This window comes from Glycine soja, chromosome 9, assembly GCF_004193775.1.
Source record: "Glycine soja cultivar W05 chromosome 9, ASM419377v2, whole genome shotgun sequence".
Classification (NCBI taxonomy): domain Eukaryota; kingdom Viridiplantae; phylum Streptophyta; class Magnoliopsida; order Fabales; family Fabaceae; genus Glycine; species Glycine soja.
Window position 1 is genome coordinate 40895034 of NC_041010.1, and position 22681 is coordinate 40917714.

At 31.3% G+C, this 22681-nt stretch overlaps 2 protein-coding genes across 2 annotated transcripts; one reads left to right on the forward strand and one right to left on the reverse strand.

Moving 5' to 3' along the window:
• Window positions 1-1730: 1730 nt before the first annotated feature.
• On the reverse strand, window positions 1731-6192 carry LOC114425066 (probable glycosyltransferase At5g03795). Its single transcript, XM_028391815.1, has 6 exons — window positions 5856-6192; window positions 5440-5772; window positions 4609-4895; window positions 3695-3927; window positions 2704-2861; window positions 1731-2113 (listed from the first exon to the last, which is right to left on the reverse strand). The coding sequence occupies exons 1-6, from the start codon at window positions 5970-5972 to the stop codon at window positions 2012-2014; spliced, it is 1230 nt and encodes a 409-aa protein (XP_028247616.1). The 5' UTR covers window positions 5973-6192; the 3' UTR covers window positions 1731-2011.
• Window positions 6193-11561: 5369 nt separating this feature from the next.
• LOC114425513 (kinesin-like protein KIN-14R) lies at window positions 11562-18075 on the forward strand. Its single transcript, XM_028392460.1, has 19 exons — window positions 11562-11956; window positions 12499-12800; window positions 12910-13081; window positions 13179-13249; window positions 13348-13531; window positions 13677-13786; window positions 13901-14000; window positions 14115-14201; window positions 14317-14493; window positions 14608-14881; window positions 15027-15188; window positions 15308-15523; window positions 15607-15644; window positions 15785-15948; window positions 16051-16302; window positions 16599-16664; window positions 16835-16909; window positions 17018-17083; window positions 17311-18075. The coding sequence occupies exons 1-19, from the start codon at window positions 11791-11793 to the stop codon at window positions 17830-17832; spliced, it is 3204 nt and encodes a 1067-aa protein (XP_028248261.1). The 5' UTR covers window positions 11562-11790; the 3' UTR covers window positions 17833-18075.
• The last annotated feature ends 4606 nt before the right edge of the window (window positions 18076-22681 follow it).

Consider the following 22681-nt stretch of genomic DNA (forward strand, 5'->3'; position numbering starts at 1 on the left):
TCACATGGTTCTTAAGAACTTATTCGTGTGTAATGCAATTTAAGAGAGGCTCATCCCAAAAATTATTTGGAGCAACAGAAAAAACATGCCTTTTAGTAAAAATAACCAGGAACTCACATAATGAAAAAGCATAGAAAAGAGAAAAAAAATGTGAGAGTTCTTTAAAACCATATGAAACATAAATATTTATAGTAGAAAAAATAGAGTTTTAAAACTACCTAAGACCAAGGCAAAGATAAAGTGAAACCTATAGTAGTCTAACCTATTTTAAGTTTTTCTTTTTTAATTAAAACCTGCTCTAACCTTTTTACTACTTTGGTTTGATTTAAAAGTTCACTTTACGATAAAGATTTGATTGGTTTTTCCTCTAATTTTGGTGTGATCAACGTAAAATTATATATTCTATAAAAAAAACGTAAAAGAAAAATATTGCTACCTCCCAATGTCTCTCGTATTTCATGCACACTCAATCAAAACAGTTGATTATATCTCATAAGTTGTGTTAAGTTTGCTAACCTGAAAAAAAGTACTAAATCCATTTTTAATAGGCTAACAGACCAACTTCTGAATACGTTAATGAACTTAAATCTTTATACATACAATCAAATATATAATTTCTAGATGAATAGCAGTAGCAAGTGATTATTGTATAAGCACTTATTACAAGAGAACTTGAGCAATTTTTAAATTTTTTTTAAAAAAATAGGCTCTCTTTTTTTCTTTTTCTTTTTTGAAGTGTTTGTCTAATTTTATTTTATTTTTCTAAAAATAATTATAATTATTTTAAGAAGTAAATTCTATTGCTTTTTCTTAATTTTTTTAAATGCACTTTTTTAAGTTTAAACAAACAGGTTGTCATATACATTTAAATTACATAAGCTATTTAAATATGTACATTAAAGAGCACTTATACAAAATTGTCACGAACTTCAACATTTCATTATCTTTCTCCATCAATTACAAAGGAGATAAAACGTTGCTCTTGTTAAAACCATTCGAATGAGCACAATTATTAAGTATTATGTCTTGAGATGTGTCATGTGAGTTCTTTTGTGAGGGGAGAAATGAGAATGATGCAAAATAATAGGGGCAGTGATGTAGAGGTTCTTACGATTATCTTTTAATCTATAAATTGGATTAAGATATTGACATGTTTCTCACGTTTAGATATTTTAATTTTTTTTATAAGATATCAAGTTTAAAGAAATTTATATTTCATTAACAGTATGTATCTAATTAGAATTCATGTAAGGTTTTTTATTATCTTGAGTTAAATACTTGTTAGATATTTTATGTAATTTAAACTTTTGCATAAATAATATTTCCTTTATTTATAAAATACACAAAATGAGTTTAAGAAGCCCTTTAAAGCTTATCAAAAGATTTTTCTTGTAAGACAAGTACTCTTAATTTGTTGATCAAGAAAGTACTTTACCAAAGAAATCAGACATCACCGCAATTCTCACACAAACTCTCAAGTTGAGTTAGTGAAGAACTGAAGAAACTTACACAAAGTTAGATGACAAAAAAGATAATGCATGACTAGTGAGTGCAAAACTTACATGAGGACCTTTATTCCAGGGTAATATTATGGTTAATTATTCAATTAATAGATCAATATATATTGGATTGCCTAACGTCAAGCTCAATTTTTCAACACATGAACTCATTTTTTTTCTAAAATATTCAACCAATCTAGCTCAGTTAAATATCATGAATCAGTGTTATAATTGAAAGCCGAACCAACCCACGTTCTAGTTTGGATTTTGAACAATTCTAACAATTGCACCTGCCTTAATTCAATAGCTTGGTCATGTAGTAGTTTCAACCTAACAAAGAACCTTACCACAAACAAATAACAAACAAATTAACAGAAACGTTCAGGGTGCAAGAATATAGAAAAACCAGCTGCTGTATAAAAAAGCTGTAATTGGCTATATTTACAGTGCTCTCAGTTGCTAAAACTGTAAGTTGTATACAAAATAAGGGTCTCATAGAGTGAGTCTAAATATCAGTATTTGATCGTGTGATGGCGTAACCAGAGGTCATACATAACCAAATGGAAAGCATCAAATCTGATTGAGGGCGAATTCCATTGGAAGTGTTTCTGAACCTGATAGAACATGAAGCAACTTTATGAGAGCTCCAACATATTACATATCAACAAATAATTCAATTAGCAACGAAAAATTCTACCAACCAAACAACCACTGGTGATAAAATATTTGGGCTCCATTATCTCAAGGCCTTCTTAATTTAAGAAAACATTTTTATTTTACTCAACTAAAAAAAATACTACCTTTCCTAGTCTTTACTTTGTTTCTTGATTTTAAGGATGTGCATAGCAAGCAATAGCAGCATAATGTTATTTTCATTATTTCTAATACAATCAACAAACAAAATCAGATTTTTTTTCTTTAACCAAACATCTTGTTAATTTCTTTCTTTCTTTATTTTGGTTACATTCTAAATTTCTTTTCTAACTTCACATACTGATGTCTTTTCAAACAACATAAAATAATAAGAACAATAAGTTTCAGAGAAAGAAAAAACGAAACTTGTAGCATTCAAAGGTTTTTCTGAACTATAAGCAAAGGGTACAATACACGTGTTCACATACTACACAACATATAGGCAAAAAACTAAAATCTTTCACTAATATATAGATTCCATATAATTATAAAGTAATGAGAGGATTTATACCTTTACCAAATTATTATGAAGTGTAACAAACTCAGCATCTGATATATTTTTGAGGATTTGTTTAAGCTGGTAAACATCACTCTCCTTGAGTACAACGGCAAATTTGTTCCAGTCAAGAATATCATTGAAAGGAAGGTCATAGTAATTTGACAATATCACTGCAGAACAAAATTAACAACTTCAGGTCAGTTTCAAGGTTGTCTACATACATCCTGTCTCAAAAATCAGAACATTAATTTATTCAAACCAAGTTACAGTTCAAATGTCATTCACAATATCATAAAAGCACTTCTTTTGAGACCCAGAGCATACGTAACAAGCTAAGATGGAGTATATGTGTAATCTGTTTACATGGGTTCTACTGAATTTGACATTTATTATCAATCTCCAATAAAGTACTTCAACATTTAGCTATGGTGATTGGAGGGTGAGCTTGGGTGGATAGTCTTAAATTTGATCCCTAGGCACTCCCTCATGTATTTCACAATACAGATTCCACTCCCTCCAACAGTCAAACAATAAAAAGTTGCACTTATTATTATTCATTCCAATTAACAAATCTGCCCTTTTCAAATTGAACTATATACATATGTAGTTGAAGCTTATTAATTATTTGATTATTAAACCCCCATACTTCAGACACTCAATCATCATCCCACAATAAAGTTGCAATTTTAGTCTTAGGAGTGATAAAAGCAACCAAAGGTTAATCGGTCTATTCAAGGATATGATTTGCAAATGTTTCTTAGTAGAAACTGTTTAATTCATATTTTAACACAAGCACAAAGGAATCTGAGCAACTAATGCCATACAAGAAATATGCAAAGCAAATCTACCAATTTCATACCATGCAAGAAACACAACAAAAACCATCACGCAATAAGTATGCAGTTTACATATACCTGAACTGACATAAGTATACAGTTTTAAGAGGCTTAATATGCAAAATAAAATCAAACCTGAAAAATATCATTAAAAATGATGATCTTACCAGGAATACACCCATAATGGATAGAGTCTGCTATCCGAGCACTATTAACCTGTGATCCACCAGGACATATACAAAACTTACTCCTGTAAAATCTTTTCTGGTACACTAGATGCCCAGTAGCCCTACTAATTCTATTGTTTGAAATATCAAGTTCTGTGTCATTTTCCCACACACGTGCAAGAATAACTCTGATTTTAGAGTTCCGATGACCAGCCCAGAATCCAAGAGTAGTCCTGCAAAAGCATAAAATTATCAAATTTTCAGAATCAATAAGTAGAACCATTGTCTATTGATCTTACAGAACAAACTACGTATCATTGCACCATCATCAGTATTAATTAATCTTATGATATAATATTTAAGTATCCCTACTAATTCTGTGCCTGAAATACAGATTATGTATTACATTTTCATACTATTTTACATGAAACGAATAAATATGTATTAAAAATCAGATTCTTGAATAGGATAGCAACATTGAAACCCAGAAAAGCATTTTGTTCCAATATTGAGATTATAACTCACAAAAATCCCTGACACTTTCCATGTCTTAAGCTCTTTGCAAACAGTGTGTAGTCCATGGAAGGTATTAAGATTGACAACTTAGATAATTTTAAACCAGGTTACCAGAAGGCAGAAACTGAAGAGCAATTTAGAATATTATAGAAACTAAAGACTTGTGTTGTGGGTCATGAGTGAGTTTGTGATAAAGGCATTTATACTTTCTGAGAAATATCAAGTAATTTCCATCACTCTCAACAAATGACCTTTAAAGGATTAACAATCACTTCAAAAGCAAGATGATAACTGATAAGTCATATGAAAAGCAAACTCCAATCCCCAAAACCTAATCTGCACAAATTCAGTTGAATGATCTAACTATATGGAGCAACACATATCTTAAAAAACCACACCTGTTTTCTATATCATTCCCACCAGCAGGAAGAGCAAATGGCTGTAGCACTTGAGGGAGAGCGACATCTTTATGTGGAATGAATCCAACATCATAGCTGGGGGAGCACACCGCTCGAATGGAATTCTTCACAAGAAACTCAAGTCCTTCTGTTGCCCTCACACCAACATCATGACAAGTGACAAAGAAGTGATCAGCACCCAAGGTTCTATTCCAATAAGGATATTTGGATATCAAGCTCTCCACATAATTTTGCACAATTATTGTCATATTCTCATAACTCGTGCCCTGCATAACACACAAACATGAGACCACATTCCACCTAGATGCAGTCACTTAACCATCCAATCCAAATTGAACGTTGTCAATCTTTTCTTTTTATTCATCATTATCTTATACTTTCGGGTTTGAGCTTAACTAAACCCGAAAGGGTTGCCTTCACTTCTATACTATTATGGCCATATCAATAGTTAACATGGAATTCCAACACACACCTCACACCGAGGACTGCAATATCTCGAGCGTGGAGTTTGAAGGACTAGACATTTGTAGATGGCCCGATAAACCCAATAAACAATTATTAGGACAGACTCTGGTACCATCTTAAAATTTTGGGTCGGACTTAACCCAACCCAAAAGCTAGCTAGCTCGTCAGAGTTACCCTCACTTATATTCACTATTGTGCATATCACTGGTTAATGTAGGATCTCCAACAATTTCCTTTTAAACTAAGAATCCACATTTACTACTCACTAGTAATGCATGCATCTAACATTCTACCATTCTCCCCAGATCTCAACAAGCGAGAATGCAGAAAGGGGGGGAAAAATACCTTGCCACGCATCTTGTGACACGAGATGGGAATGAAGAAGAGGTGTGCCTCATCGGGATTTTCGGTGCGGAAGCGACTGTCTCTGATATTCTGGAAGAAATAGCCTTCACTGGCATACTTTCCGGTGAGCTTCCTCGGCGTCTGGTAGAACGTGTTGGGATCCCCATCTGGGTATATATAAACCTTGAACTTCTTCTCCATTTCCTCATAGTTCAGCTTGAATACGCGCGGCGAGTGGAACGTGTCCGGAACCTCTTCTTCTTCTCCTCCTCCCTCCTCTTCCTTCTCGGTTCCCGGCGCGTCGTTGAGTTTCTCGACCGAGAGGTTGGTAACCTAGAGCAAAAGGGTAATCTTGAAAACGGCGAAAAATGAGAAATTTCGAAATGGGGTTTGGAGAAAAATGAGAAATTTGGTACCTGGGGTGTTGGGGTGGAGTATTTGAGGGAAAGGTAGGTGAAAGATAAAAGTGTGAGGACTGCGAGGAAGAGGAGTGAGCCTCGCAGAGAGAAGAAACCTTGCTTCCCGGTCATCATCACCGTTGGATTCACGCGTGGTGTATGTATATGTATAAGCTTCGATTTTGATCTGCGATTTGAAGGGTGGTTCGATTCGATTAGAGTGAAGAAGCAGATTGAGATGATGGGTTCGTTGTTTACTGGGAAATCTGTGATGTGAGGCTTACTTCAATTTTGTTATGCTAATGCTGCGCTGCCTCTGCCTACTTTAATTTTTTGTTTTTTGAGGTTACATTTCGGTTAATTCAGTAACACTAGCTTATTATACTTTTAGGAAGTTAATTTTTATGTACGGATGACTTTTTAACTAATTAGAATTTTATTTTATATATAATTTTAATTGTAAATTTTAGTATTAAATATATGTTCAAGGTCTCTGAAAAAATAATCATTTTTTTTTCTATTTTCAGTTTTTTGACATATTAAAATTTTTGTTTCTATACCTTAATATCATAATTAAATAATGATATCTCACTTTACGAATTAATTTTTTTAAAATATTATTGTAATAATATCACATCACTTTGAGAATATTAATTTAAAACAAAAATTTTAATATATCGAAATGATCGTTAATAATAACAAAATTTATTAGAGATACATAATAAGATTCAATAATTTAACACCTTAAACATGTTTAATTTTTTTATCAGAAAAAAGAAACAGCATTATATTGAGAATATAAACAGGTATAAGATATACCCAACCTTCTGGATCATCCTTCCTATCCGAAACCAAGGCAGTGCAGGGGATACAAAATCAACATCCCAACATGGGTTACACCATATTTGACATTAACATTGTAAATATTAAGTAACCATCAAGACTAAAAAAATCCCACTTATCCCAAAAGTTAAAGACAAGACCAACAACATAATGACCTTGTACTGTAAAATAGCTTACTGCCACCAACAAATTCAGTTACACAAAATACCTTAGCCCCTCTCTTAAGCCTGACCTCCCCTGATACATGCGGAAAAATTAGAGGCCCATAGTACAAAAGGCACTTCGAATTCCTGCTTATAACCTTTAATCCACAACCAATATTGAAATAAAATCTGCTGAATTGTGACAACCCAAACTATAGCACATCACAGATATCTCCACCACGCATTCATCTTCACCGACATATTTACCAACACATGTTGCCAATAGTGATGTTAGCTATGTGATGTAAAGCCGAAGATAATGGCATCCCATTCAAGAAATTTTTTCAAATATCATCTATGTGTTCACATGAAAATAAGACATAATTTACATTTTCCTCAACTTCCCTACAAAAAGTGCACAAACATTCATTTTCCCACGTCAATATTTAAGTCTAAATTTTATACTGAAACATATTTGATTTTAAAAAGTTATTTGTTGATTCAAGCATGGGAAATTTACGTACATCATTATTTGATATTTAATTATTACTCTGCTGCCTGTAATTATTACTTTTTTAAAAAATTTATAATTAACTAGTATAAGATTATTTTAACTTATTAATTAGAAGATACAAGTGATATGTATAAAATTTTATTAAATTCCAACGAAGGATATTCTGTCCTTCTAGATTTGCCTTTTAGCAAAAAACATATATACCGGGCTCGGTGTTAATTTTTGTTTTTGCCATCTCGGGCGGATAGGTAGAGAAAGCTGTATTCACATAATTACATTTGAATAAATAAGTATATGAAATTTCAAGTCATTATAATTCATGTTAAAATACTTTGGAGTACGTAGATTAATCGATACAGGAATAGTCTTGAATTCAAATTTTAAATATACAATTAGGTTAAATATTTTAAAAAGAGAAATTTTATGCTTATAATAATAATTTTCAGCTCAAACAAAATTAGATGATACATGTTTAGGAAAAGAAAACATGTTAACACAAAAAGAGTTGAGTTGCATGCACTTAGCCATTTTTTAGGATACATGTATTAATTAAGTCATTAACCCAAGAATAGAAGGTGAAAAATGAAAATAAAAAATAACATGTGCATGATGTCAGAAGCGGCCCCTAGCCTTTAATGTCATACTAGTTAGATAGCGCTCAGAATTTTTTTAAATAGCCTCCACATAATTTCCTCCAATTTTATTCATGTTGGGTTTTGCTTTATATGTGGGGATATCGGGCATCTTTGAAAATAATTAATGCTTCTGGTTGTGTAACCTAGGGTGCCGAGTCTCTGACGATGCAAATTAACACCTTGGCAACTTTGATGGCGAAAAGAAATGTAGTAACAATTTACAAAATTGCAAGGTACACACGAGGCATCTTTTAAAACTACAATAATGCTTTCATTGAGGGGTTGATAAATAAAAAAAAAACGTGGTTTAACCACCAAGCACGGTAAAAAGGATCAAAGTATTAACTTATTGATAAATACACTAAATTATTTCAAGTAGGAAAATACTCGAAAGTCTGAGTTTGAAATTTTGTTTATACTTGGATTGATGCAAATTCAATTTACAAGTAAGAGATAGGAAATTTAAATGTAAAATTTAAAGAAAGAAAAAGAGAAATGATAAGAAATTTAAAATAAAAGATTAAGAGATAAGATAAAAAATTAAAGAGATAAGAGATTAAAGTAAAAGATAAGAAATGTAGAAGATAAAATAGGAAAAGTAAAAGATAAAAAAAAGATGAATTCAAAATGTGATAATGTTGAGACCTAGCATGTCTGAGATGCATTATTTTATATTTTTTTTATCAATTTGGTGAATTTTTTTTTTAAACACATCTATTAGAATACTTGTTCCTAATGCCTCATAATGACAAACCTATCTTATCTATCTATCTCGCAAATGTCTCGTTCATAAATATTAAGCATATAATACATCTTGTGGCTTTTTTTAAGCCTACTAGACCCTAACTAAGGAGGTTTAGCCTCTTATTGCTATGAGAAACTTTTACACTTTAGGGGGTTGATGTAGATAGAAGAAGATGGATGGATAGAAGAATAAAATGGGATAATGGACATAGAAAGAGAGTTTTACCTATTAGAAATACTTAGGCTATTCATTAGAGAGCTCTGAGTCTCCGAGGTTGGTGTTGTCCGGGTGTATAGGTTGTATCTTTTCCTTTTGTTTCCTACTCCTTTTATAAGACTAAGGTAGATTACTTTTCACGCTGACGCTTAGCGCGAGCTTTCGTGCTAAGTGCACCTTTGTGCTTCTTTGTGGGCCTTATTCGCGCTAAACATCTAAGGGAGGAGATGCGCTGGATGTGACTTGCGCGCTAAACGAACTGTCTCAATTTTTAACTTTTTCTTCACGTTTTTGTATCAATTTTTTTCTAAAGTACTTGAAATCTTTTTTTCTCTTAACTTCTGCTAATAAAAAATTACAAAGATTAATTTTTTTATTATTTCATTAAAAATAACAATAAAAATAAAGAAATTACAATCATTTTTAGTCAAAATTGACTATCAAATTAACTCAAATTTTGCAGTTATCACCAAGCTATACACAAAAAATTAAAATCATCGGTAAGATGGCAAGCAAAGAAAAAGGAATAATCACATTGATCCTAATCAGCATCATAATGTTTCAACCAAAGAATCTGGTATAAATTACTCTTTGAAGCACTAACTGGGTACAATTAGCAATTCAGTACTACGTGATCATTCTCTTTATTAACCTCTACGGACGGGCAAGAGAAAAGTGGACAACCCGCACGTGGATTGCATAAAAACTGATCCATGCGTAAAATGCTAAAATGGATATACATATGGGGGGAACAAATTAAAACGAAGTCTTCAAATAGATGCAGCTCATGTAACATTAGTAATACAAGTTTTTAAACACCAAGAGACAAGAGTCTATGCACTCTATATGCATGTTCAACGTACTTTTAAATAAGCCTTAAAAAAACGTACTTTTAAATAAGTAAACCCATTATATTTTTTGCATCAAAACATACCTTTGGGTGTCTTTAGAATGGCCGGTAACCCAAACATGGGGAAGGGCCATCAGGCAAAACTTAAAGGAAAAAAAGGCATACTCCATTTATCATGTAAATAACAAACTGGTTGCTTCCAAGTTCAGCTTCAACCTCATTTAGGAATATATTTCTGAAACTAGCTCAAAGTGGACTTGTGATATCAGTGGCAGACCATCGGTAAAATGTTTAGGCCCATTAATTCCCCAAAAAGTCCTATTTGAGTTTTCTTAGGGCTGTTGTTACGCACACCCAGCATAATTGCTGGTATACCCAACAAATCAACATAATTCTCATTTTATCCTTTCATAAAATCGATACGAATTGGACAATAATCGGTAAGTTTCATATATTAATCTTTTTTAAGCCTAGGGTACATGACACGAGGCCCAAATAGAACAGGACCCAATCCAAACTGGTATTCCACACTAGGCTATTGATAAATGTACCTCCGCCAATTACTCTACTTTTTTTTTTTTTGGTATAATGCCAATTACTCTATATAAAAAACATGATTTTAATTAATTTATTTATAGTTTAATTTAAACAAAATTATACATTAATCCTTTTTTAGCCTCACAATTAATAATGAGGTGTCACATAAGGTGGGTTTATTGTTATTGACTGTAAGAAAACAAATTGATATCAACCATAGATTTAAGTGAAATTAAACTTGAATATCTTAAATAAAATATGAGATTTAAGTCTTGTAACTAAAAAATGGTAATTAATAGGAGAAAAACCACTAAAATAACATGTTGACCCTTTCCAATTTTTTTTTTCTTTCTATTCTTCATATTTGTTTTCCTTTTAATCCAAACACATAAAAAAGTGTGCATTTAGATTGAAATAATTTTTATATTATAATCTATTTTTTATTTTATTTTATATTATTTGGTGATACTGATAAAAATTATATCATAATATATTACAAAGGAAAATAGTTTATTTTTTCAAATAAAAGATTTTAAATACCTTTGTAAGCTTTATTTGTAAATTGTAAGTATTCTTTGAATCATGAGGCATGCCTTAATTCTAACAAGTTTTTGGAACCAATTCACATAAACATTTTTATATCAAATAAATAAATAAATCAAGATTTTAAATATTTTGATTAAATGCTAAAAGATTATTTCCTAGTTAACTTTTTCCTATCATTGTCCCGCATTAATTAATTTATTAATTTTAATACAAAATAACTATTATAATTTTTTTTAATTTTACAATAGAAAATTGATTGTTTTAGAAAATTCAAATAAATAAACGATCCTAAAACTACATTTCACCTAACATATTCAAACATAAAAATTCTTATACAAATTAACTATTACAATATTATTTTATTACAATATTTTTTTAGTGTAAAAATTGATGGTTTATCTTAAAAAAACATTTAAAATTTATCAAACATGTTATTTTTCAAATTTAATGTATTTGATGGGCACTCCAAATAAAATTTAATATCTATGTAATGGTCATCGGTCAATCATAAATTATTATTTAAATTATTTTAATATAATTATTTTAAAAATTAATAAATTTTTATCCATAAATTATCATCGGATAATTATTTAAAACTTTCATAACCATTTTTCTCCTCCAAATAAAAATTAGTTTACCTTAAATAGTTTTCATATTTCATCTAGGCAAGTAGTGTATCCGATAAATTGATAGGTTTTCTCTTAGAAAGTGCAAAAGGGAAAGAAGAAAGGAGATACTTCAACGGTTTAATTCAAAACTTATCAACCAACAACGGTCTCCAAATTCAAATTTGAAGGATCCCATTCCCCTCCCTCGCCACGGTTCGAAGCACTCTGAAAATTTCTTTCTGGCACGGAACCAGTTCTCTCTCTCTCCCTCTCTCTCTAGAAATTCCTTCTTGATTGCCAAGCCTCCATCTTTCACATGGATCCGACTCAATCTAACGACGTTCTGCAATACCCACAAACCCTAATCTCAGAGCCTAAAGATTCTCCAATGCAAGACGCCAACGAGTCCTTGTTCGATTCGATGGTTTGCGACTCCAGCTCAAGACTGATCCCAACTGGGTTTACGAGATCTGACAACGCAGGTTAGAATATCTCAAATTCCGAAAGGTATTATGTTTTTCAGGATTGTGACAAGAAATGAAAAATAGATTAGAAAAGGTTGCATTTTTCCTCTTTCTAAGTTGAAATTTAGTGCTTCTACCTCTACCCTTTTCCCAATTACGCTTAAATCACCCCTTTCAACCGGATTTCAAACTCGTTCTGTTTATTTTATCTAGTGACATGACTGTTTGTTGGCAATTGTGTAGTGAAGTGTTAATTTTGGGGTTTTAGAATTTTGGATTAGGGTTAAGTAAATTGTACTTGGGATTAGTTTGGAAGTGTTAATTTTGGGGTTTTAGAATTTTGGATTAGGGTTAAGTAAATTGTACTTGGGATTAGTTTGGAAGTGTTGTGCTAATCTGATGATTACACGGGTAATTAGATCAACTTTTTTGAATTTGAATTTTCAGTGAAGTTTGCAGAAAAATCCAAAGCACTGTGTTTTAAGTATTGAGAAAGGACTTGAGGCTTATGCTTATGTAGATCTAATGCATAATTTTACTATTATGTCGTTTTGAAGCAGAAGAGGATTGTTTCATGTTTGTGAATGCGGGAGGGGATGCTTTTAGTGAAGAAGCTGGTGGAATAACTTTCCTGGCTGACACATATTTTGACGGTGGCAACGTTATGCGTACCAATGAGCAAATAGTGGAGGGTGGAGACTACCCATTTATCTACCAATCAGCTAGGTTGGGAAGCTTTTGTTATAGGTTTGATAATCTTCCTCCTGGAGACTACATTGTCGATCTTCATTTTGTGGAGATCATTAACATAAATGGGCCCAAAGGAATGAGGGTGTTCAACGTACACATTCAAGATGAAAAGGCAAGTTTTTTCTGTACAAGCTAGAATATATATTTTTTATGCATTTACATTTGAATAATTTATTCAAGTAAAGGCTTCAACTTCTTTTTTTATTGAAATAAAATGGCAGGTTCTATCTGAATTGGATATCTATGCAGTTGTTGGAGCCAATAAGCCACTACAGATGGTTGACTTAAGGGTGTCTGTTAAGGATGATGGGGTGATTCTCATAAGATTTGAAAGTATATCTGGAAGCCCAGTCGTTAGTGGGATTTGCATTAGGAGAGCAACAAAGGCTCCAGGTACTGTATTTCTATTTAATGTGCTTGAATTATTTTGCCACTGGCATAGATGTTACTCAGCAATTTCCTGTCTTTTTTTTGTAATTTTTTCAAACAGTTCCGCAAGTGAAAAGTGATTACATTAAATGTAGCTCCTGTGCTGTACAGATTGAAATTCCTTCATCACAGGTTAGAGGTGTAACCTTGTTGATAAGTGGCAGTTTGAAGTGCAAGTGTCACTGACTCACAACATTTTGCTTTTCCTGCTTTTCATTGGAATGTTTCAGATGAAAGTTATGCAGGCAAAGTCTACAGCAAAGTATGAGAGCAAGATAAAAGAGCTCACAATGCAGTGCGATCTCAAGGCAAAAGAATGCTATCAGGCATGGATGTCATTAACTGCAACAAATGAGCAATTGGAGGAAGTTCAGATGGAACTTGACAAAGTGACATTTAATTCACTCACAACTGGTAAGTTTTGCAGGGTTCCCTTCAAGAGCATGGAAATTAGAGTCTTTAAAAACTTAATTTTTAACTCATTTATGAGATTCATTAACATGTGTTTGTAGTAATTTAAAGATCTGATTCCTAATTCTATTGGCAACTTCCTTGACAGATCAAACTGTAGAGAAACAAGCTGAAAGCCTGAGGAATATTTCTAATAGGTATGAGCTTGATAAGAAGAAATGGGCGGAAGCAATTAACAGTTTACAAGAAAAAATAAAGGTAAATGATGAAATTCAGGAAGGAGTTAGATAAATTTAAAGCTATTATCAATATTATTATTATTATTATTTATTCTCAGGATTACTTACATTTTATGCCAAATTTGTTTTGCAGTTGATGAAGAGTGATTATTCAAATCTTTCCTTTGAAGCACATGAATGTGTTGATTCAATCCCTGAATTAAATAAGATGGTTTTTGCAGTTCAGGATTTGGGTATGCTTTAGTTATATTATTTAGTTTCCAATTTTCTCAATGTAAGTTTGCAGATAATTTCTTGTTTTGAAATAGTACAAATAATCTTATGGGACTAAAAACTTCTTTCTGCAGTTAAGCAGTGTGAAGATCTCAAAGTGAAGTACAACGAAGAGATGGCAAAGAGAAAGAAACTCTTCAATGAAGTTCAAGAGGCTAAAGGTATGTTCTCATGTCATGTTTACTTATTCTACATAGTATATATGGACTTTTTTCTGATCTAAAGAGAACTATTTTAAGTCAAAGGCACTAATGGCACTTCTGTTATGAATAATAGGGAACATTAGGGTTTTCTGTCGATGTCGTCCATTGAATAAGGCTGAAATCTCAGCTGGATGCAATACAATTGTGGATTTTGATGCAGCAAAGGATGGTTGCCTTGGAATTTTGACAAGTGGCTCCACCAAAAAGTCATTCAGATTTGACAGAGTTTATACACCAAAAGATGATCAAGGTATCTGAAAAGTGTAACACAATAACTGTTTGCTTGAGCCTTGAATGTCATCGCTCTTATTATTTAACATAATTGCAACTTTTCTAAACAACAGTGCTTTCTATGTTTTAACAGTTGATGTTTTTGCTGATGCATCATCAATGGTAATCTCTGTACTGGATGGCTACAATGTTTGCATCTTTGCTTATGGACAAACAGGAACAGGGAAGACATTCACCATGGAAGGAACACAGCAGAATAGAGGAGTAAATTACAGGACTCTTGAGCACTTGTTTAAAGTTAGTAAGGAAAGGAGTGAAACATTTTCATATGACATATCTGTTAGTGTGATAGAGGTTTACAATGAACAAATCAGAGATTTATTGGCTACAGGACAAACATCAAAGAGGTAATTTGTTATGTTTATCACTGGTTCCATTTGTAAGATAGTCTGATATAGTAATGTGGTTTCAAGCATGCTAGAATATGCAATATCACTAGTCTGAGCAGGAAACTAAAGTAGCTAGAATGATTTATCTTGAAATGATTATCAGGTTGGAGATAAAACAAGCTTCTGAAGGATTTCATCATGTTCCTGGTGTTGTAGAAGCCAGGATTGATAACATAAATGAAGTGTGGAATGTACTACAGGTTGGAAATAATGCTAGAGCAGTTGGAAGTAATAACGTTAATGAGCATAGCAGTCGATCTCACTGGTACCAAGCTCTTGTATTTTTTCTTTTTTTATCATACTAAAAAGATTTCTTGTCTAGACCTCTGAATCAATATGGTTTTTTTTCCTATAATTTTTAACAATTGCTTATATCTGTTTCAGCCTTCTTTGTATAGCAGTAAAGGCTAAAAATTTGTTGAATGGCGAGTCTACCAAGAGCAAACTTTGGCTTGTGGATTTGGCAGGTAGTGAAAGACTTGCAAAGACTGATGTGCAAGGGGAACGACTGAAGGAAGCACAAAATATAAATCGATCTCTTTCTGCCCTTGGAGATGTAATATCCGCTCTAGCAGCGAAAAGCAGTCACATACCATATCGGTATATCTGCACTCTTTACCCCAAGCGCATCTTAATATGTAAATATAAGTTTTATTCATGCTCTTTCCTTTTGGTGGTTTCAGGAATTCAAAACTGACACATTTACTTCAAGACTCACTAGGTATGTCTAGTCACTTCAGCTTTTTATGTGTTTTTGAGGAGTAAGATCCTGTTTCTGCAACATATATATATATATATATATATATATATATATATATATATTGGTAACATTCCTTGCTTATTTTTTGTAAAACATTGCAGGAGGTGACTCCAAAACTTTGATGTTTGTACAAATAAGTCCATCAGACCAGGACGTAGGTGAGACACTGAGCTCACTTAATTTTGCAACTAGAGTGAGGGGTGTTGAGTTGGGTCCTGTTAAGAAGCAAATTGATACAAGTGAGGTTCAAAAGATGAAAGCAATGGTAGGTTGATGATCCTACTTGAACACATTGAAATTTATTTTCTATTTCCCCATGTTCTAGAATACAAGTTAATGTTTTCTTCCTTTTACATTTTGGCTTTAGCTTGAAAAAGCACGGAGTGAGTGCAGAATTAAAGATGAATCTATGCGAAAACTTGAAGAAAATTTGCAAAACTTGGAGAGTAAGGCCAAAGGCAAGGATCAAATTTACAAAAATCTGCAAGAAAAGATTAAAGAACTTGAGGGACAGATCGAGTTGAAAAAAGCCATGCAAAATGACTCAGAGAAACAAATCTCTCAATTATCTGACAAATTGAGAGGAAAAGAAGAAACCTGCAGTACTCTTCAACAAAAGGTTGGTTTTTGTTCGACATTGCTATTTGAACTTTTTTGCTCATCGACACATTCTTTTAGTAACAACAAGGGATGTCTAGCATGATGTTTTTGTCTTGGTTTGTCAGCTCCTACATTAAATTTTTTTTGACATCAATGTCCATTAGTCCATATTGATGGGCCACTTGGCTAACTCCACATATAAACATACCTCAAAAAAAGTGTGCTTGGTTTGAGTTTGTCATTAAATAAAATTAAATCCTTGGTTTACTTCGTCACTCACATTCATTTCTGACAAAACACTTGTCTCTATTGAAGGTGAAAGAGCTAGAGAAAAAGATGAAAGAACAACTGCAGTCAGAATCAGCAAGTTTTCAACAGAAGGTTCGTCTGTTACTTTGGGAAAATTGCTTTCCTTTCCACTCAACTTTAATTCTTTTTTTCTTGGCAAAACCTTGGCATTAACATGCATTATCATGTGATGAATTATTCCTTGAAGAAAAAGTTTACCATTTTTTCTCTCAATCACTAAATCAGTTCTTCTTCGTAAGCAGGTTTGGGATCTAGAGAAAAAACTGAAAGATCAGATGCAAGGGTCTGAATCTGAATCTGCCATTTTGAAAGATAAGGTTGCCAACAATTAGAGTTGCTTTGTACAATTATATATTCTGCGTATTTTGATAATGGGATATATTTAAAGATCCCTCTGTTTATGTTCATTGCTTCATGTTCTTCAGATCAAGGAGCTTGAGAGAAAACTGAAAGAGCAGGAACAAAGCTCAATGTCCTTGCTTCGTCAACAGGTACTTTCCACTTCTCAAATAAGAAATTTAACAATTTGTTTCTGTTGTGCATTTGATCACAGTCATTTAAGAGTAATATCCTAGTTAATAACTCCTTCACACACTGACAGGAACCATTATCAGTGTTCAATTTTCATCATTTATCGCACTTGGCTGTCGTTGCCTCTTTCAAGTGAATTGTTTTTATATTAATTCGTGTGCTCATGTGTCAATATATGTCATGACAGATGGAACAACTGGAGGACAGATACCGAGAGCGAGAGCAACAGTGGCAACAAACTGATTCTTTTGTGGATGCAACAGTAAAAGCAGCCACACCAGATGTAGGTAAAAGCTGCATGAGTGAAGAATGTCCAAGCGAGATTGAGACTGGCATTTTAAGGTGTTCAGACTCAGAAAATCGCCAGATTAGTCAAGGTTCTTCTTTGTTCAAAGGGAATGGTTCCACTCGTAAGATAAGTCAAGGTTCTTGTTTGTTCAAAGGGAATGATTCCACTCACAAGATTAGAAGCAAAAGAGAGTTTAGAAGCAATGATGAAAACAACTTTGCCATGCCATCATCATTACAACACGATAGAAGAGTCGCAAGGAAATCTGATCCACCTAAAATAGTGAGGGGTTTGAGGCCAACACCAAGGCCAGTCACTGCTAATCTAGCCCCAGTGTCTCACAAGAGAGCTAGCACAAGCAGAGATCAGGTTCAAGGAATCAAAGAGAGGGACACTAAGAAGAAAATCTGGTCAAGATAGTAGATCCAACTTCAAAAAAAAGGGGCTGCTCGCTCCTGTAACAATTCATATGGAATATTGTTTGTGTGTAGTTTTTATAATATAGAATTCCAACTCTTGTAGTGAAAAGCTGGAGTTGCAAATGAACTTTTCTGTTTAGAAAATACAGTGTATGAAATCATTGTTATCATTATTATTATTTTGTACCAAAATTAATTTACTCATGATAATTTTATCATATAAGATGATCAATTATAGTGAATACCTCCCGAAGCAACAACAGGCAAAAAACCTGGTATGGCTCTTCAGCATAATTTAGCATACATTCACTCTTTTCCTTAAAACTACTTGAGAGACAAATAAAAACATAAATTAAACTCTTTTAAGGGTAGTGTTAATTACACCTACACTATTTGTTTGAAAAGTTATACGAAATTTTATTACTTTGGCTAAACCTCAGTTAAACTAGCGGTTAAAAATGACTTAAATGTAGTAAAATCATGATTTATTTAAAAAAGATAATTAGGAAATTTAATAAATATATTAAAAATAAGAATGAAAATAAATAAAAAAGTTAGAAACTAGCGTTTTAAAATATCTACTTCATGTAGCGTTAAAAAAAACGCAACTAGTTGAAAAACTAGCTAGTGTTAAAATATGAAAAAGTTTGCTTATTGAATTAGAAGCATTTGGTTGAAGTAGACTAGTTGAAAAACTAGCTAGTAGTTAAAAAATGAAAAGTTGACTTATTAAATTAGAAACATTCGGTTAAAGTAGCTGAAAAATGTAAAAAATGATAGATATAAACATTTATATTCTATTATTTTATGCTATATTTTTTCATGTTAAGTATTCTACTATTAATTTTATACTATATCTTACAATATTTTTAATCAAGTTAAAAATAATATAAGAAAATACACTTAAGTAGATATTATACTTTTATTATGTTAATTAGTGTATTAGTTAAAATAAATTATATATAAAACCGTTCAAAAAATAATAGACAAAATATAGTGTTGAAATAATAAATTAAATATTATAAGTGGTATAATGGTTAAAATAAATATTGTAACATAAAAAAATATAAAATATAATAACAAAAAAAACTATCAATGTCTTCATTTATAATGTTAAATTAATAAAATAAATAGTATAATTGTTAAATTAAGAATGTAATATAAAAATATCTAAAACATAATATAAAAAAAATAAACTAAAGTAAATCTGACCTATGATTCCATACTAAATTAGCAATATTGTTGTACAATTCTTTCATCTCACTAGATGTATCCTCTATATTTTTCGTTTATGCAGATTTGTTAGTACAACCAGTCTAACTTGGTGCTTGTGTTACTCTGATCTTGGTCATGTGCTTGGATACTACTAAATTCATGCATGAAATTAGGCAAAAAAGATATGTTTATTTAACAAATCTTTTGCTTGATAAACATATTGATTATATTCCCTATCAACAATACCTCTATCTCTCTCATAATGAGTGTTTTTCCTATCAATCTTTTTATCTCCTTCCTCACCATTTATATTCTCATATTCCAGAACTTCATCAACCTTAGGATCCATAGAAGGTGCAATAACATTTTCACCCGTTGCATAACTATCTTTAAATAGTTGATTCTATAATTCATCAAGTGAATAATCTATTGATTTATTATAAAATCTTTTAACATGAAGCTTCTCTTGCAAAAAAATGGATAATTAATCATTAAACAAAATTTTATAATGAATTACTTATATTATAAATTAACTACAACAATATATATAATAAACTAACCTTAATCTTTTTGCCCCACCACTCGTTTAGACCACTAAACTTTCTTATAGTAGGATCCCACCCTAAGTCAGTTTCCTCAAACTTCAAAAACTTTTAAATGTGCAATCTGTCTTCATATAATCATACTTTTTCTTCAATATTTTGTAAAGACATGTGGTTGATGATGACTTCAAATTCTTGATTAATGTCCTTCCATCTAAATGCTACACGCTTATTCTTCCTAATGAATTTGATGCAAAGCTTACACAAAGATATTTCATACTCATGGTCCATTTAAAATTGATCCCTTTCTTCGTAATATCATTAATTGAAATCATCTTACAAATTTATCAAAAAAGTATAATGAACGAATTGAAGTAAAAAATAAAATAAAATATATAAAAAAACTCAATTGTGTATCATAGTTAAAAATAGAATACAGAAACAATTTCATCATCAAGTACTAAATTTTTTTTAAGAGAAAATAAAATTTTATTGTGCATATAAAAATCCAACACAACATGTGTCAAGAACTGAATGCCATTAGATAATATAAAGACATAAGGCATGACTCTATTTTTTCTCACGCAAAAGGGATTATCATTACAAGACATAAGACATGCCAATCAAATCACAAAAGTATTGTCTTACAAAAAGGATGAATTATCCTACACCACTAAATTCATAACTTATGAAAATTAAACAAATCTAAGCAAACAATACTCTCACTAAAAGCAACCTCTATCATGTTACAATACAAGAACACATTTGTAAATTGTAATTAATTTATAAAAGTTTGAACAATTGCAAAAAAAAAAAAAAATCAAGAATAAATGATGAAAGGTAAAGAGAATCTATCAAAACATAGTCCTAATCAACTCTTATGTTTCTTTTTTTACTCATCCATAGTGAAAAATTTCACAATCAAAATATTGTAAAGATAACCTATCAAAGCATGACATAAGGAGTGAAAAAAAAAATAAAAAAATGCCATTATATGGAGAAAAAAATGTTAGTGTGCATGTTGTGAAACAAGATGAGGAGTATGTACGTTGGAGGAAAAAAAACAAAACAAACATACGAATGAGTAAAAAAAATAATAAAACCTGGATTTATTTAAAAAGGATAAGTAAAAAATTTGATAAATACATTAAGGATAAAAAAGAAAAAAAATACAAAAAGATAGAAGCTCGTGTTTTAAAGAATGTGTAACATTTCAAAAAATGTTAAAAACTAGTAAAAAAATTTATTAATCCAACAGTTAAATGATTTTTTTTAGTTAGTAAAATAGGTTAAAACTTAATTGAAATGACTTGTCAAATATAATTAAAAAAATTTATTTGTCGAACAATCAAACAAATTTTTCAGCTAATAACAAATGTTAAAAACTAATCAAAACGTTTTTTCGAACTACTTATTTATATATATATATATATATATATATCTTTTTTTTTATGTGTTCATACACCATATGTAAAGTTTTCATAACAAATGAATTAATACAAGTGTAATTGATGTTAGCTTTTAGGAAGTTGAGTATAATAATAGGTTTGAATTCCTTACGTATTGGTTGTTACCAATAGTTTGTGAGTGGCATGGGTACCAGATTAGAGATGTGATTAGAGGTGTGTGTTTGTTTTTCTATTGGTAGACTGATGTTACTTCTCAGAAAAAATACACCTTTTTTTTTTTATTGATGTTACTTCTTACAAAACGTGTTAACCAAAAGTATTAAACCCAAAAACAATATTTTTTTCCGTGTAAACCAATTTATTTAATTTTACAAAAACATGATGTTTCTACCAACCCTACCATGCAGAAGCAGACTATTCAAACTCGATTCATTTTATCATCTAAAATAAAATATTCAAATTTAGTGACACGGAAGGCTGTAGAAAGATAAAACAAATCATTAAGAGACACTTTCAAGACATATTTTTCACCATAATTAAAAGATTTATTTATGTTGAAGAGGATTACCATAACTACTTAAAAAGCATATCTACTATATGATTTCTTATAAGTTGACCATGTAATTTTTTTACACATTGAAAATGCATAGAAATTAAACTCATAAGTTAAAATAAAATAAATTATTTAACACCTTTCAAGAGAAGAGAATTAATGTGATTTACTCGTAAAAGTTAATTTATAACAGAAGATATAACTATAGTTAATGAATCAAATTTATGTCTTAAACCCTCTTTCTTTGCCAAATAAATGTGAAGCTTATCATTTTTCTTAGAGAAAATAGTATATGTACGAGTATTATAAAAGAAATCATATACTGCACTATCTTTATTGGTTGATCATATATCTTAAAAACCATACTTTTTTTATTAGTTGATAATATAATATGTTTTAATTAAAGTCTTTCTTCTTATGTTGTTTATTTAAGGTTTAGTTTTTTTTTTTTATTTCATGGATAATCCTACACCCCACACCCCACCCCTAAATACATGACCTAGTTGATTTTTGGCCAAATTATTAATCTGGCCGAGTTACCAAACTATTAGTAAAAAATGATCAAATTAACTGGTCTAACATGCTAGTTAAAGTATTTAGCTTACTTCAGTAAAATCAACAGATCCAACCAAAGTTTGAAACTATAGAATATAGATGATTAATTATAAATGTTTAACTTGTCGGTGCAATGAATGAGTCCGATCCCCCTATCATGTTTAGTTTTTCCTTGACACTTCAAAATAGAGATCACAGTACGTATTTTATATATATATATATATATTATGCATAGCATTGCCAGCGAGAAGTGCATCATATATGATACACAAGCCATACATGGCATCAGCCTAAAAGAAGCACTCTTGTTCCCTCGGATAAGTTGTTTGTATGGATATATGGGGAATAGTGAGGGGGACAAAAATTACGTAACTACTAGAATTAGCACTTCATAGTTCAAAGGAAATTTTAGAGAAAATTAAAATACATTTTAAGGTAAGTATAGAAATGTCAAGTGTTGAGCCTAAAGCTTCTCCTGTAATCAGCTACATACATATATGTCTCTATCGCAGTCACCTTCCTAAAAACGAGAATAATGCTTTCGTCTCCGTCACCATTTTTGTTTTCTTCTGCTTT

Bases quoted from the DNA above. Each gene is read 5' to 3' on its own strand.
- LOC114425066 (XM_028391815.1), bottom strand. From the start codon at position 5,972: ATGATGACCGGGAAGCAAGGTTTCTTCTCTCTGCGAGGCTCACTCCTC. The intron at 5,773-5,855 runs GTACCAAATTTC...CTTTTGCTCTAG, and splicing joins ACTCCACCCCAACACCCCAG to GTTACCAACCTCTCGGTCGA. The intron at 2,862-3,694 runs GTAAGATCATCA...TTTGTTCTGCAG, and splicing joins CCATTATGGGTGTATTCCTG to TGATATTGTCAAATTACTAT.
- LOC114425513 (XM_028392460.1), top strand. From the start codon at position 11,791: ATGGATCCGACTCAATCTAACGACGTTCTGCAATACCCACAAACCCTA. The intron at 13,082-13,178 runs GTACTGTATTTC...TTTTTCAAACAG, and splicing joins GAGAGCAACAAAGGCTCCAG to TTCCGCAAGTGAAAAGTGAT. The intron at 15,645-15,784 runs GTATGTCTAGTC...AAAACATTGCAG, and splicing joins TTTACTTCAAGACTCACTAG to GAGGTGACTCCAAAACTTTG.